General features: G+C 41.9%; 1 protein-coding gene across 9 annotated transcripts in view; it reads left to right on the forward strand.

The window, feature by feature from the left end:
* Nucleotides 1–12,617, forward strand: part of LOC124607083 (inositol polyphosphate-5-phosphatase A) — a 323,688-nt gene that overhangs the window by 198,190 nt on the left and 112,881 nt on the right. For all 9 annotated transcript variants that reach the window (XM_047139269.1, XM_047139272.1, XM_047139265.1 and 6 more), the window contains one exon: nt 1,158–1,235. In XM_047139269.1, coding sequence (XP_046995225.1) covers nt 1,158–1,235 — 78 coding nt within the window. The remainder of the gene's footprint in view (nt 1–1,157; nt 1,236–12,617) is intronic.

The raw sequence follows: 12,617 nt of genomic DNA on the forward strand, positions 1-12,617 counted from the left end.
TGAAGCCAGAGTGTCTAAAAATAAGGCTACAACAGATTCTGTGGGATAAATGCTACTATTCAGTAGAAGAATTCATAGAGGATGACATGATAATTTGAGCAATGGGTAATTAATTGTTAGTCTTTTATTGTACGTGTAACAAAATTGTATTATTATTATGATACCATTTGTTAAAATCAGTTGTTATAATTAATTGTTGGTTTTTTTATTGTATGTGTATTTTTATATTGTATTATTGTTATGGTGCCATTTGTTAAAATCAGGTGTTGTATGTATATGGTAAAACTTTACCAAAATTTTGACGTGTCTCCTGTACCTGAATCAAATGATTTAGATTGTGTATGTTATGAGACTAATAAACCACAATTCACAAAACATTCATCCAAAGAACAAACAAGGCACCTAACTGGTCGGTCTCTTGTTCCCACAAAGCCTCCCAGCTCTTTTATGGACGACCAGTTGATGTGTCAGTGTGAGCAGAGGTGTGGCTGGTTGTTCTATAGTTCTCTGGAATCGTGGCATTGTCTCCTCAGTTCAACTGGGTCTAGGCTCGCCTGACCCAACAACCTCCTTATACTAGGCCCTGTCAAGTACTGCGACATAATTCCCATACTATAGACATCTCGCAAAATGGAAAAATTGTCAAGGTGTCCATTGAAAGAGTGAAACCAGCATGGACCTTACCATTGCCGAAGCACAAAAGCGCTCCTCCAGTTCAGGATGATGGAGGGTCAGGTGAGCCTACACCTAGTTGAACTGAAAAGACAATGCCAAGATGCCAGAAGACTGTAGAAAAACCAATCACACCTGTGCTCACACCGACACATCAACCGGTCGTCTGTAAAAGAGCTAGACGACAAGTCATATTAAAGTACCCCAACATGCTTTAAGGGTGAGGACAAGAGACCGACCAGTGATGTGCATTGTTTTTTCTTTCTGCAAGTGGCTGGTTTCTCTGGTTTGATGTATATTCTTTGTTTTTCATTTTTTTGTGTAGAGCTGTACTTTTGACGTTAATCTAAGTAAGATAAATGTCTCTTAAGTATATGTGGCTTTGAATTCTGACCTACACAATCAAATTCTTTTGTGTTGTGAAATATTCACAGTAAATTTTATTACTCTGCATAATGTGTTACTTATTTGAAACACATTTTCAGGTAATTTTGTCACTCGGCAAGAAAGAATTTAGTCATCAGGAGCATCAAAAAGTTTTTGTTGATGACAATGCCGAATGGGTGAGTGCACGTATTCAATTTTTTATTTATTTATTTTTTTTAAAAAAAAAGGACATTCCTTCCCGTTTGCTTGACCATGCTCTGTTGTCTTTCTGTATATTCCTGTTACTGTTATGAAGCTAGTTATGACATCAGTTGTGTTTCTTAATTTGTTACTCATTGCCAGTTGTCATTTTTATGTTGTTATTAATGTATTGTTTCTGATGTTGAACTACCATATGTGTCTGCATAAAATAATTTTCTATGTTTTTATTTATGAATAATTCTTCCGACAAAGTTTGTGCAGGAGGGTTCATAGGCTAACCCTATGCCACAGTAAAAGTGGTGTTGACAGAAAGCAGAGAATAATAAATGAATAAGCACCTCAAATGTTTGAGTAACTCAAAATTGTCTCAAAACAAGTCAGAATCCAGGTACTCCATTATTGTAGTGGAAAAAGAATGTGAAGATACATTAAATTTTAGTGGGGGAAATGAGTGGAAAGAATGATCACCAATATAGTGCACTGTAAATGAAACAAAACATACTGGGATGATTGATCTCATATGATGTGTCTTGGTAATCTGCAAAACCTCAGTGCAGCAGTGGAGAAACATGTCTTCTGGATCCAAAACCTGTTAAAACACATTAACGTTTAAGATATCATTGTGTGATCAGTTAATTCTGGTCTTTTCTCATATTCTTTTTCTTTTATTACTTTATATTTTACATTTTTAATTTTGCAGTAAGTATTATTTGCAATCACTTAAACTTTTAAAAATAAATAGGTTACTGCCTGACATTCCTGTTCAAACTGTACAACTATAGATTAATACTGACAGGCAAATGAGTATTGTTAGTCAATGTTTTTTCTGTGTGTGTGTGTGTGTGTGTGTGTGTGTGTGTGTGTGTGTTAAAATTATGAGTCCTTCACTTTCCTCATTTAATCCTTCAATTTTTTTAATTCCCAGTTTTGTTCGACAATACATTATCTGTGTGCAGTTTATAAAATGTAAGTGAAGACATGGTATAGATCAATGGCAAAGTGCCAGACTACAATTCCAAAGGTCAGTCCTAGGATTCGTATCTGTCACTTAACACTTCTTTCACCTCTGACAATGTTTGTTAATGCAAAATATACCAAGTTTCCCTGTGGTTTGAAGTCCATGTTTAATTGTAGGCCCTGACTTGGTGAGACAGTTTAAAGGTCAGAGAAAGGCAAAAGCATACCACTTCCATAGGACCATCCCTAGTAAAACACTGTGGTGTTCAAACCAATGAGAGCCTTACCTTTACCTTTAAAAACCTACATATAATTTAAAATGAGAGGCAGTGTTCTCGGCATGCACTGTCTTTCTTAGTTACATATACCCCATAATACCTCCTAAGTGCTCTAAATGGTGAGCAGTTCTGTGAGCCTGAACTCACTGATACCATATATTGACTTTGACGCATGTCGTAATAATGTTGCACTGTGTGAAATATTTTCTACACAAAAAGGAAGAGAAAAGAACACCAGTAACATTATCTGCCTCTGTATTCCTTTGTGAAATGGAGCCTGTGGTGACAGATTGATCTACAGTGTAGCCTGAGGTTTAGGGCGGTGTAGCCTGAGGTTTAGGTTGGTTGGAAGGTGACAGTGAATAATTAAGTTGGCGAGTCAATGCATTTGAGTACAAAATATTACTTGTGGCAAATAACTGATTTGTAATGTTGCCTTCTTTACCTTGAGTTTAGCCAACAGATTTGCTGTTGTAAGAATAACTGTAATTCTTCTGGTGCAAATATTTTGCGTGTAATGGTTTTCAACAAGTGGTTTATGGACACCATTTAGATGACATCATGGATGAAAGCAGATTGATGGTTTCGCAGGTTCAGTGTTCTTGATTCAACAAACCAGAATTCTGATGTTGGAGAATAGTCAGTGACCCCAACAGTCGGTTACCTTAAGCTGTTTCGGCAGTGTCCGTTAGGCACATAATTTGTTCATCCGGGAATGTGGGGTTTTGCTTAAACACCTGATTTACAAAGATGGTGGAAATGTATTTAAATAATTAAAATTGATGGAAACTATGTAAGTAAATTGATAATGAGATTAAATGGCCAGCAGAGGGAAATTGATGGGGGCACTCATAACATCTCATTTGTATCAAGTTTACTCAGGAATGAAGTTCTCATCTTAATTGACTTTTTGTGGGACCTGTAGAACCCCACCCGCCCCCACCCTCCCCTGTGGGTCCGGGGATTAGAATATGCCCAAGGTATTCCTGCCTGTCATAAAAGGTGACTAAAAGGAGTCTCATATGTTTTGGTCTTCATATGATGGTCCCCTGTAGGGTTTGACGTCCATTTTTCAAAATTTTCCCAAAGAGCGAGCCAATTAGAGAAGGGTGCCTTACATGGTGCATTGTGTCCATCATGCCTTCAGATCTTTAGCCCACCTTCTCGTCGTTGCACTGCAGCCCAACTCATTCTCCATCTCTTGGGCAAGGACGCCTTCCTGGGTGCATTTTCCACCATGCACTATGCAGTGTCGCTTTTTGTGCCGACGATGACCATGGACTTCTTTGCACCTCATATCCAGCACGGTAGCCAGTCCGTTGTGGTGGGGCTGCCATATACCCTGTTGGTTGTAGTCCCGTGACAATACATGGATCGCTCTGCTGATGCCTGCACCGTTAACTCCCCACGTATGCCAAGGAGTAGATGCCCGTCATTCTGGGGCTTCGGGACTCCCCGCAATGGCCATCCTGCCAGGTGGCCTTTGCCTTGGCTGGGTGGCACCGGTGGTGAGGTCCCCTGGTCGGAGTGGGTGGCAGCAGGGCGGATGACGCGCAATGAAGTGTATCACATCATCACTTGCTGGTTATCAAACACCAGCAGTCTCTAAGCGTTACAAGTCTCAGTACAATGCAGAAAAGCACGGCCCTAAATCATTAACCTCCCTGGCCACACCATGGGATGAACGCCAGGCTAAGGATGGCAGCGAACCTTATTCACCCCGGTACCTTGTATGTATGAGAACTGATGGGTACTCTTTGATTTGATGAAGCCACAGTTTTTTGTAGAGCATTTAGAGGACAAGTTTGGAGAGGTAGAGAGCTTGTCCAAAATGCGATCTGGGTCAGTCTTAATAAAAACAGCATCCTCTGCCCAGTCACGGACTTTACTCATTTGTAACCTGTTGAGGGATGTTTCTGTTACCATCACACCCCATAAGAGCTGAAATATGGTCCAGGGTATTATATTCCACAGGGACCTTTTGCAATCTGATAACGAGCTGCGCGTCAACTTAGAACAGTGTGGCGCTAATTTCGTACAGCATGTCCATCAGGGTCCGAGGGATAATCAGGTTTCCACTGGTGCCTTCATCTTGGCCTTCGAGGGTGACACCTTCCCCAAGAAGGTCAAGGTGATGGTCTACCGCTGTGACATCAAGCCCTATATCCCTCCCCTGATGCGGTGCTTTAAGTGCTGGAAGTTTGGCCTTATGTCTTCCCACTGTACTTCCAGTGTCACATGTCGAGATTGTGGACATCCATCACATCCCAATAATCCATCTGCCCCGCCTCCCATCAGTGTTAACTGCAGAGAGCATCATTCACCTTGCTCACCAGACTGCATGATTCTACAGAAAGAGAGGAAAATCGTGGAATACAAGACCCTGGACCGACTGACCTACACTGAGGCTAGGAGAAAATATGAGCGCCTGCATCCTCTGGCTGTGACCCTCTCATATGCCACCACTACGAGAACAGTTGTAGCCCCATCAGGTCCGTGAATTCCGGTTGGCTCTCAGAGCCAGAAGGCTACACCTGCCCCCTTGGAGGTGGTCAGTTCCCCCGCCTGTTGCTCCCGCACCACTTACCCAACCGTCCAGTCCTTACTTCTCAGCTGGAGAAGCATAAGTCTTCTTCAGTTCCTCTCACCAGGAAGGGGTCCCTTGGGTCACTCCCTTCCCAGGTTTCTGCTAACGGGAAACATGACTCCCGTCAGTGGCTGAAGTGCCCAAAAGCAGCTGGTCGTAGGGCTTCACGATCATCCTCAGTCCCGGAGACTGAGTCAGTGAAGCCCTCCCAGCCAGAGAAACCCAAGGAGCAGTGAGAGAAGTCCAAAAAGACGACCCGTAAGACCAAGGAAATTGTGGTGGCACCCACACCACCACTGTCTACAAGCTCTGTGTCTGGGGATAAGGTGGAGATTCTGGTATCCGCTGAGGACCTAGATCTCGCCAGGTCCTCAGACACAATGGATATAGACTGCTCAGGCAATAAGTCGGTGGCAGCAGGTAACCCTGAGGCGTAAACTGCCTCATTGAATGTTCCACACCTTCCCAGTCTCACTATGACGTCATCCTTCAGTTTTTTCCTCTGCCTGACTGATATACAGCAAGTGTTAAGCTTTATACCTGCTTTCTGCATTGCCCTCCAGGAAACCTGGTTCCTGGAAATGCAGACCCTTGCCCTCTGTGACTATAAGGGATATTACAGGAACTGTTGGGACTATAATAGTGTATCAGGTGGAGTTTGCATTTATGTCCTAAACTCAGTCGGTAGTGAAACACTGACCCTTCAAACCCCTCTTGAAGCTATGACTGTCAGAATAAGGATGACGCAGGAAATAACTGTCTGCAATTTATATCTTCCTCCAGTGGTGCAGTACCCCTGATAAGCTCCCGTCTGCTTGGAGATTATATGGGTTAATTAATGATTGTTATGTTACATTCCTCTTGTTTTAGTTGACTGTGTATATCGATACTTCGTTCATTGTTATATGCAATGATGTGGTACTAACTGATGGAGACGCATTAAGAACTGGTAAAATTTAATTTATTTCCTTTATCACACTGCACAAACATAAACACACTATTATTCAAACTGTGTGCCACTGCTATTAAACAGAGAGATAAATCCTTCGCTACGCAACTGCCTTTGGCTCACGCAGCCTACACCTTCCACAGCATCTCAACAACTGCTTCTGCTTGCGACTCTCTCCGCCACTGGGCATTGTTGCCCTCCAAAGAACAACCACTTACAGATACTACACACCAGTACCCTCACATCCCCACCAAAACAAAACTAGAGCTAGGTTACCTTTTGAGGGGACTCAGAAGTCCTAGCGAAAGTTATACAGTAAAAAATCAAAATTTCGAAATTACACTGATTAGTATTTCATGTCAAAGTAGTTGCAATAAGTATTTGACCCTGAGAACAAATGACTTTCAAAATATAACTAATGTTAATTAGCCTTATCTCCACGCTCATAAAACATGATCAGTGAATATAGCAATTTGAAAATTATTTAATGACAGCAAGAACTTTACACATAATTTACTAACTGTCTGTTAATCAGCAAGAAAAATGTAAAAAAGATAAGATAATGTGACTGACACAGTTTCCCTTTTGTTGGAGATATCAAGCATATTAGTAAAGGTTACTCCTAATTACACACATGAATCACAGTAAAGAACATAATTGACACTAAGGAATGGAATCTGAATAAATGAGCCTAATTTTAAATAACCTAATACAAATGTAAAACCTATATACACAAAAGCATTGACACTATGCATCTGTCAAAACTACAGTTACAGGCATAAAACATTTTATCAATTAACTCTTGAAATTTGTAAATTGGCACACAGCACACAGACTACTTATACAAAAATCAGTACATACCTTTAAAGAAATATTTTCCATTTACAACCAAGTTACATTGAGTGAATCATTTATAAACAAAAGACATTTTGTTGGCTTGAGCACTTTTCACACCATAAGGAAATATTGGGGACTCTGCTTTGGGGCCCTACCTATAAGCTGAGCAGAACTTCACACGATTTCACTAAGGGGAGTGGCATCATCGCCGCTGAGGACTCACAAACACTATACATAACACAGCACTTGTTACTCTGCTTTTATCACTGTCCTATGTGTTGAGCTGGTTGTCACACGCAGTTACGACATTTGATGCAAGGGAAGAGTGACATCGCCGCCGCCAGAAACAGGAAGATCTAGGAGCTGTTGTTACGCCCACGAATAATAGCCGCATTCCGCTGTACGGTTCGTTGGCGGCACGTTCCAGTTATGTTGACAAGTGCCGGATGCCAGTCAGCTGTTCGTGAAGTCAGCCACCTCCTCCTCCCCCAAACCGTAGCGCACCAGGTGTCAAAGGTCATTGGCAGGCAGGCATGAAAACAATAAAATAACATTACGGCAGTGTGAAGTAGCAAAAGACAAACGCGCTGCGCGCTTAGCTGTGCACTGTTGCCTGCTTCCTGAAAACCAAAACACACGCTACAAGCGTCACTCTGTTGTCCACTGCTGCACCTGTCACAGGACATAAGAGAGAGTCACACAATATCAACCACAGAGAATAAGATGCACTCACTGCAGCTACCAACTACAGTCTTCAACATCTCACAATAGCTACCGACTACAGTCTTCAACATCTCACAATAGCTACCGACTATTTTCCAAAGGTTTGTCCATCAGTAACGTAGCATATTTATAACTAAACACAGTTCACTAATTGACACTTATGCAACTTAATGTTCTCAACATGTTGTAGGCTATGATATTTGCCAGATTTAATCACTTCTACCTCCACTGAATTCGGGTGAACCAGCTTTCTAATCTCGAATGGTCCTTTTTCAATTATCTGATTAGCCAACATCCTTTTGATTTCCTTGTTCACTTCTTCTCTCTTCGCTAAAGGTATTGCATGCGATTTTCTGCAAAATGGGTCATGTTCCTTGACTTTAATTTTGCAAACACATCCTTTTATTAATCCAGGTAATTTTGAAAACAGGTAAACTTCGCATCTCAGCACTACCATTAATTCCTCTCTTTGTGCTTATGTCAAGTTCACCGACATCTGGATCTTGATTTGAATACCAGTCAGAGCGTCTTCATCATTATTCTTCTCTCGCAGAGCAGGATCTTCCTCAGAATCATCATAAGTCGCCAGTTCCTCTTCTCCTCGGAAACGCATTAGCCTCATCTCCACACACACACAGCGCCCTTATTTTCTTCATTAATAAATCCTTTAAACATTATCTTCTTCTCGATATTATTTATTCTCATCCGCAGACAACCCTTTTCAAATTCAGTACTGCACCTCATTTCAGTCAACCATTATATTCCAAGAACTAATCCGACATAAAGAGATCCAACAATTAATACGCTCTGTTCATACTCGTCTTCATTGATTCTAAACGTCAATAGAGCTTGATGTTTAATGGGTTTGCTTCTATTACCTACAGCACTGACAATATGTACGCCGTTCACGGGGAATGTTGGAAATGCCACCAGATTATTTAATTGTGAAAACAGATTTTCTGAAATTGCACTCACTTCGCTCGCTGAGTCCAGTTGTGCATCCACAATAATTCCGCATACCTCCACCTCTACAAAAGGCATTAAGATTTCTTGATCATTATTTTCATCCTCTCGATACAAATCGTCTTTAATATCATCTACTCGTTCACACTTGATTGCGTTAATCGCTGCATCTGACACATTTCTTGTTAACTTGAATTTCGGAGCGGGTCGTCTACGAAACTTGACTTAGTTTACCAGTTCACGGTCATGTGGATTATGCTCTGGGCTCCTTTTTTGTTCCAGCGATCGTTGTTGTCTTCTGTTTTCTTCATACTGTGATCGATCTGAGTACTGATTGTAATTAAATCTGTTCGGTGCGTCATACTCATTTCTTGTTTGTTTTCCGTCCCCTCTTCTATCAAATCTGCTTGGTCTTCCATTAGTCATAAATTCTTGTTGCGGTGGGCCATTAACACGCGAATGACGATCATCATTATTTCTCTCGTGCTGTTCGCGTTCATGGTTAAGTACATCAATTCTATCGATCATTAGGCAGGTCTGCTCCATGTTGAATTTTGGAGTGAGTGCTAACTTTTCACGTACCGCGAAAGGTAGCTTCTATATCAAAATTAACATCAATTCCTCTTCCTTGACCGGGTCATCAAGATAGGCATTGTCGTTCCAAAATTTCTGCATATATTCACGCATTGTTCCATAATGTCTTGCGTAGTTCGACGGTGTAAGAATCTTTGATTTTACATCCCGTTGTTTTTCTCGCGACCAAAATTTACTCAAGGAGGCAGATTCAAATTCTTTGTACTGTGAATAATTTTCTGAAACACTGATGATGCCCCAGATATGTGCTTCACCTTTCATGTGGCTAATGCACATATAAATTTTCGCACGTTCCGTATAATGTCTTGGAAATGTGTGTTTAAATTGCTTAATAAAGGCAGCTGCATGGATACCTTGTTTCGGATCGTAATCTTGAAAGTTGCGTATGCTCAATCCATTGTCTGCAATAACTTAGGAACGTTAACCATACTGTTATCAACTTCACGTAATGCTGCATTGATTTCCTGACGCATAAGGTCTTTATTGACATTGTTCAAACCATTTTCGGATGACATTACCTTTTGGCAAATTTCGCCTACTTCAGTACTCAGTTCAGTACATTGCATCTGTACGCCTTGAACTAACTTAACAAGTGTTTCTTTGTTGCCTTTACATGTACTCTTAATTTTAAAAATTTCATTGTTTTGAGCCTTAACTGTTTCTTGAACTTTGTTAACTAATATTCGCTTGTTTACCTTGTTCATTAACTTTTGTGTTAAGATCTTGCATTTTATTATCAAGTTCTTCATGTTTGGTATCACATTCCTTTTGGAGCTCCTTAATGTGTCTGATTAAGTGAATTAGTGATCTCAGTTCACAAGTTAACGATTGCATTTGATAAATTCTTTATTTCTTCATTGGCATTCCTACTTTCCTGTTTGATTTCTCTCACGATCTGCACTATCAAATCGTTAGTGCTAACACTCGTTCCCGTTTGTTGACTACTCACTAGTGTTGAACTAGGTGTCGTTGAATCGAAACTAACTACACCACTATCTTCCATTACGTTAAGTGTGGTATTCTCAAATCCAAACTCGCATTCTACATTGACTAAAGCATTAACTTGTCCCCCCTCATTAATAACTTCACTGTTGTTTTGCTTTGTGTCCACCATGTTAACAATGTTCACAAAAATCACTGTCCGTTAATAATCAATTCCAACACTTAATTTAAAAGATCATATTATAAGTATCACAGTCTCTAAAATAGTTCAGAGGTCCTTTCCTAATTTCTCTTGTGCAACGTGGAAAACAATTAGAAACGAAGCGCTTCACTCACCGTTTGTTGTGCTGTCTTCTCCGAAGATTGTGAAGGAATCGACGTCTGATACACTCGTCGCCAAATATAAGCTCCCGTCTCCTTGGAGATTATATGGGTTAATTAATGATTATTATGTTACATTCCTCTTGTTTTAGTTGACTGTGTGTATCGAGACTTCGTCCATTGTTAAATGCAATGGTGTGGTACTAACTGATGGAGAAGCATTAAGAACTAGTAAAATTTGATTTATTTCCTTTATCACGCTGTACAAACATAAACACACTGTTATTCAAACTGTGTGCCCCTACTATTAAACAGAGAGAGAAATCCTTCGCTATGCAACCGCCTTTGGCTCACGCAGCCTACACCTTCCACAGCCTCTCAACAACTGCTTCTGCTTGCACCTCTCCACCACTGGGCATTGTCACCCTCCAAAGAACAACCACTTACAGATGCTACACATCAGTACCCTCACACCCTGAATGTATTAGCTGCACTGATTGATACTCCGTAAACCTTTCCTACTTTTGGGAGATTTTAACGCCCGTAACCCCTTGTGGGGTTGCACTGAGCTTACTGACCGAGGCAGAGATGTTGAAACTTTACTGTCTCGGTTTGACATCTGTCTCTTAAATACGGGGGCCGCCACACATTTCATTGTGGCTTGTGGTAGTTACTCGGACATAGATTTATCAATTTGCAGTCCAGGACTTCTTCCATCTATCTGCTGGATTGCACATGACCATCTGTGTAGTAGTGACAACTTCCCCATCTTCCTGTCACTGCCCCGGCATCAGGCCCACAGACACCTGTCCATATGGGCTTTAAACAAGGCAGAATGGGAAACTTTCACCTCTGCAGTCACCATCGACTCTCTCCTCCACATGGTAACATTGATGTGATAGTTGAGCAGGTGACTACAACAATTGTTACTGTGATGGAAATACGCAATCCCTTGCTCTTTAGGGAGCCCCCGGCGAAAGGCGGTCCCTTGGTGGTCACCGGAAGTCGCTGAGGCAATTAAGGAGTGTCGGCGAGCTCTCCTTCAGCATAAGTGGCACCCTTCCCTGGAGCACTTAAGTCTTTAAGCGGCTCTGCCCTTGTGTTCGCGAGCTTATCAAAAGATGGAAGCAGGAGTGTTGGGACAGATATGTCTGGACCGTTAGGTGCCATACGTCACTTTCCCAAGTCTGGACGAAGATCAGATGTCTTTTTGGGTACCAAACACCAACAGGTGTTCCTGTCATTAACATCAATGGCATGTTATCTACCTAAGCAAACGCAATTGCTGAACACTTTGGTGAGCTCTATGCTCGAGCCTCTGCATCGGAGAACTACCCCCCAGCCTTTCGCACCCCCAAATGGTGGATGGAAAGGGAAGTCCTCTTGTTCGTGACACACCACAGTGAACCCTATAACGCCCCATTTAAAGAGTGGGAGCTGATCAGTGCCCTTACACATTGCCCCAACACAGCTTCTGGGCCAGATCAGATCCACAGTCAGATGATTAGCCCATCAGCCTCACCAACGTTCTTTGTAAGCTGCTGGAACGTATCGTGTGTCAGTGGTTGTGTTGGGTCCTACTGGCTCCATGTCAGGTCGGCTTCAACCAGGGTCACTGTACCACTGATAATCTTGTGTCCTTCGAGTCAGTCATCCGAACACCTGGTTGCTGTCTTTTTTGATTTACGAAACGCGTATGACACGACCTGACGACGTTATTTCCTTGCCACATTATACGAATGGGGTCTCCCAGGCCCGCTCCCGATTTTTAACCACAATTTCCTGTTGCTTTGTACTTTCTGCGTCCAAGTTGGTGCCTCCAATAGTTCCCCCCATATCCAGAAGAATGGGGTCTGCAGTGCTCCATATTGAGTGTATCTCTATTTTTAGTGGCCATTAATGGTCTAGCAGCAGCTGTAAGGCCTTCCGTCTCACCTTCTCTGTATACTGACAACTTCTGCATTGCGTACTGCTCCACCAGTGCTGATGTTGCAGAGCGGCACGTACACAGCACCATCCACAAGGCGCAGTCATGGGCTCTAGCCCATGGTTTCCAGTTTTCGGCCACAAAGTTGTGTGTTATGCACTTCTGTTGGCATCATACTGTTAACCCGAAACCAGAATTTTACCTTACTGATGATCCACTCACCGTAGTGGAGACATGTCGATTCTTAGGACTGGTTTTTCAATACCCAATTGACTTGGC

The sequence above is a fragment of the Schistocerca americana genome, chromosome 3 (assembly GCF_021461395.2).
Source record: "Schistocerca americana isolate TAMUIC-IGC-003095 chromosome 3, iqSchAmer2.1, whole genome shotgun sequence".
NCBI lineage: Eukaryota > Metazoa > Arthropoda > Insecta > Orthoptera > Acrididae > Schistocerca > Schistocerca americana.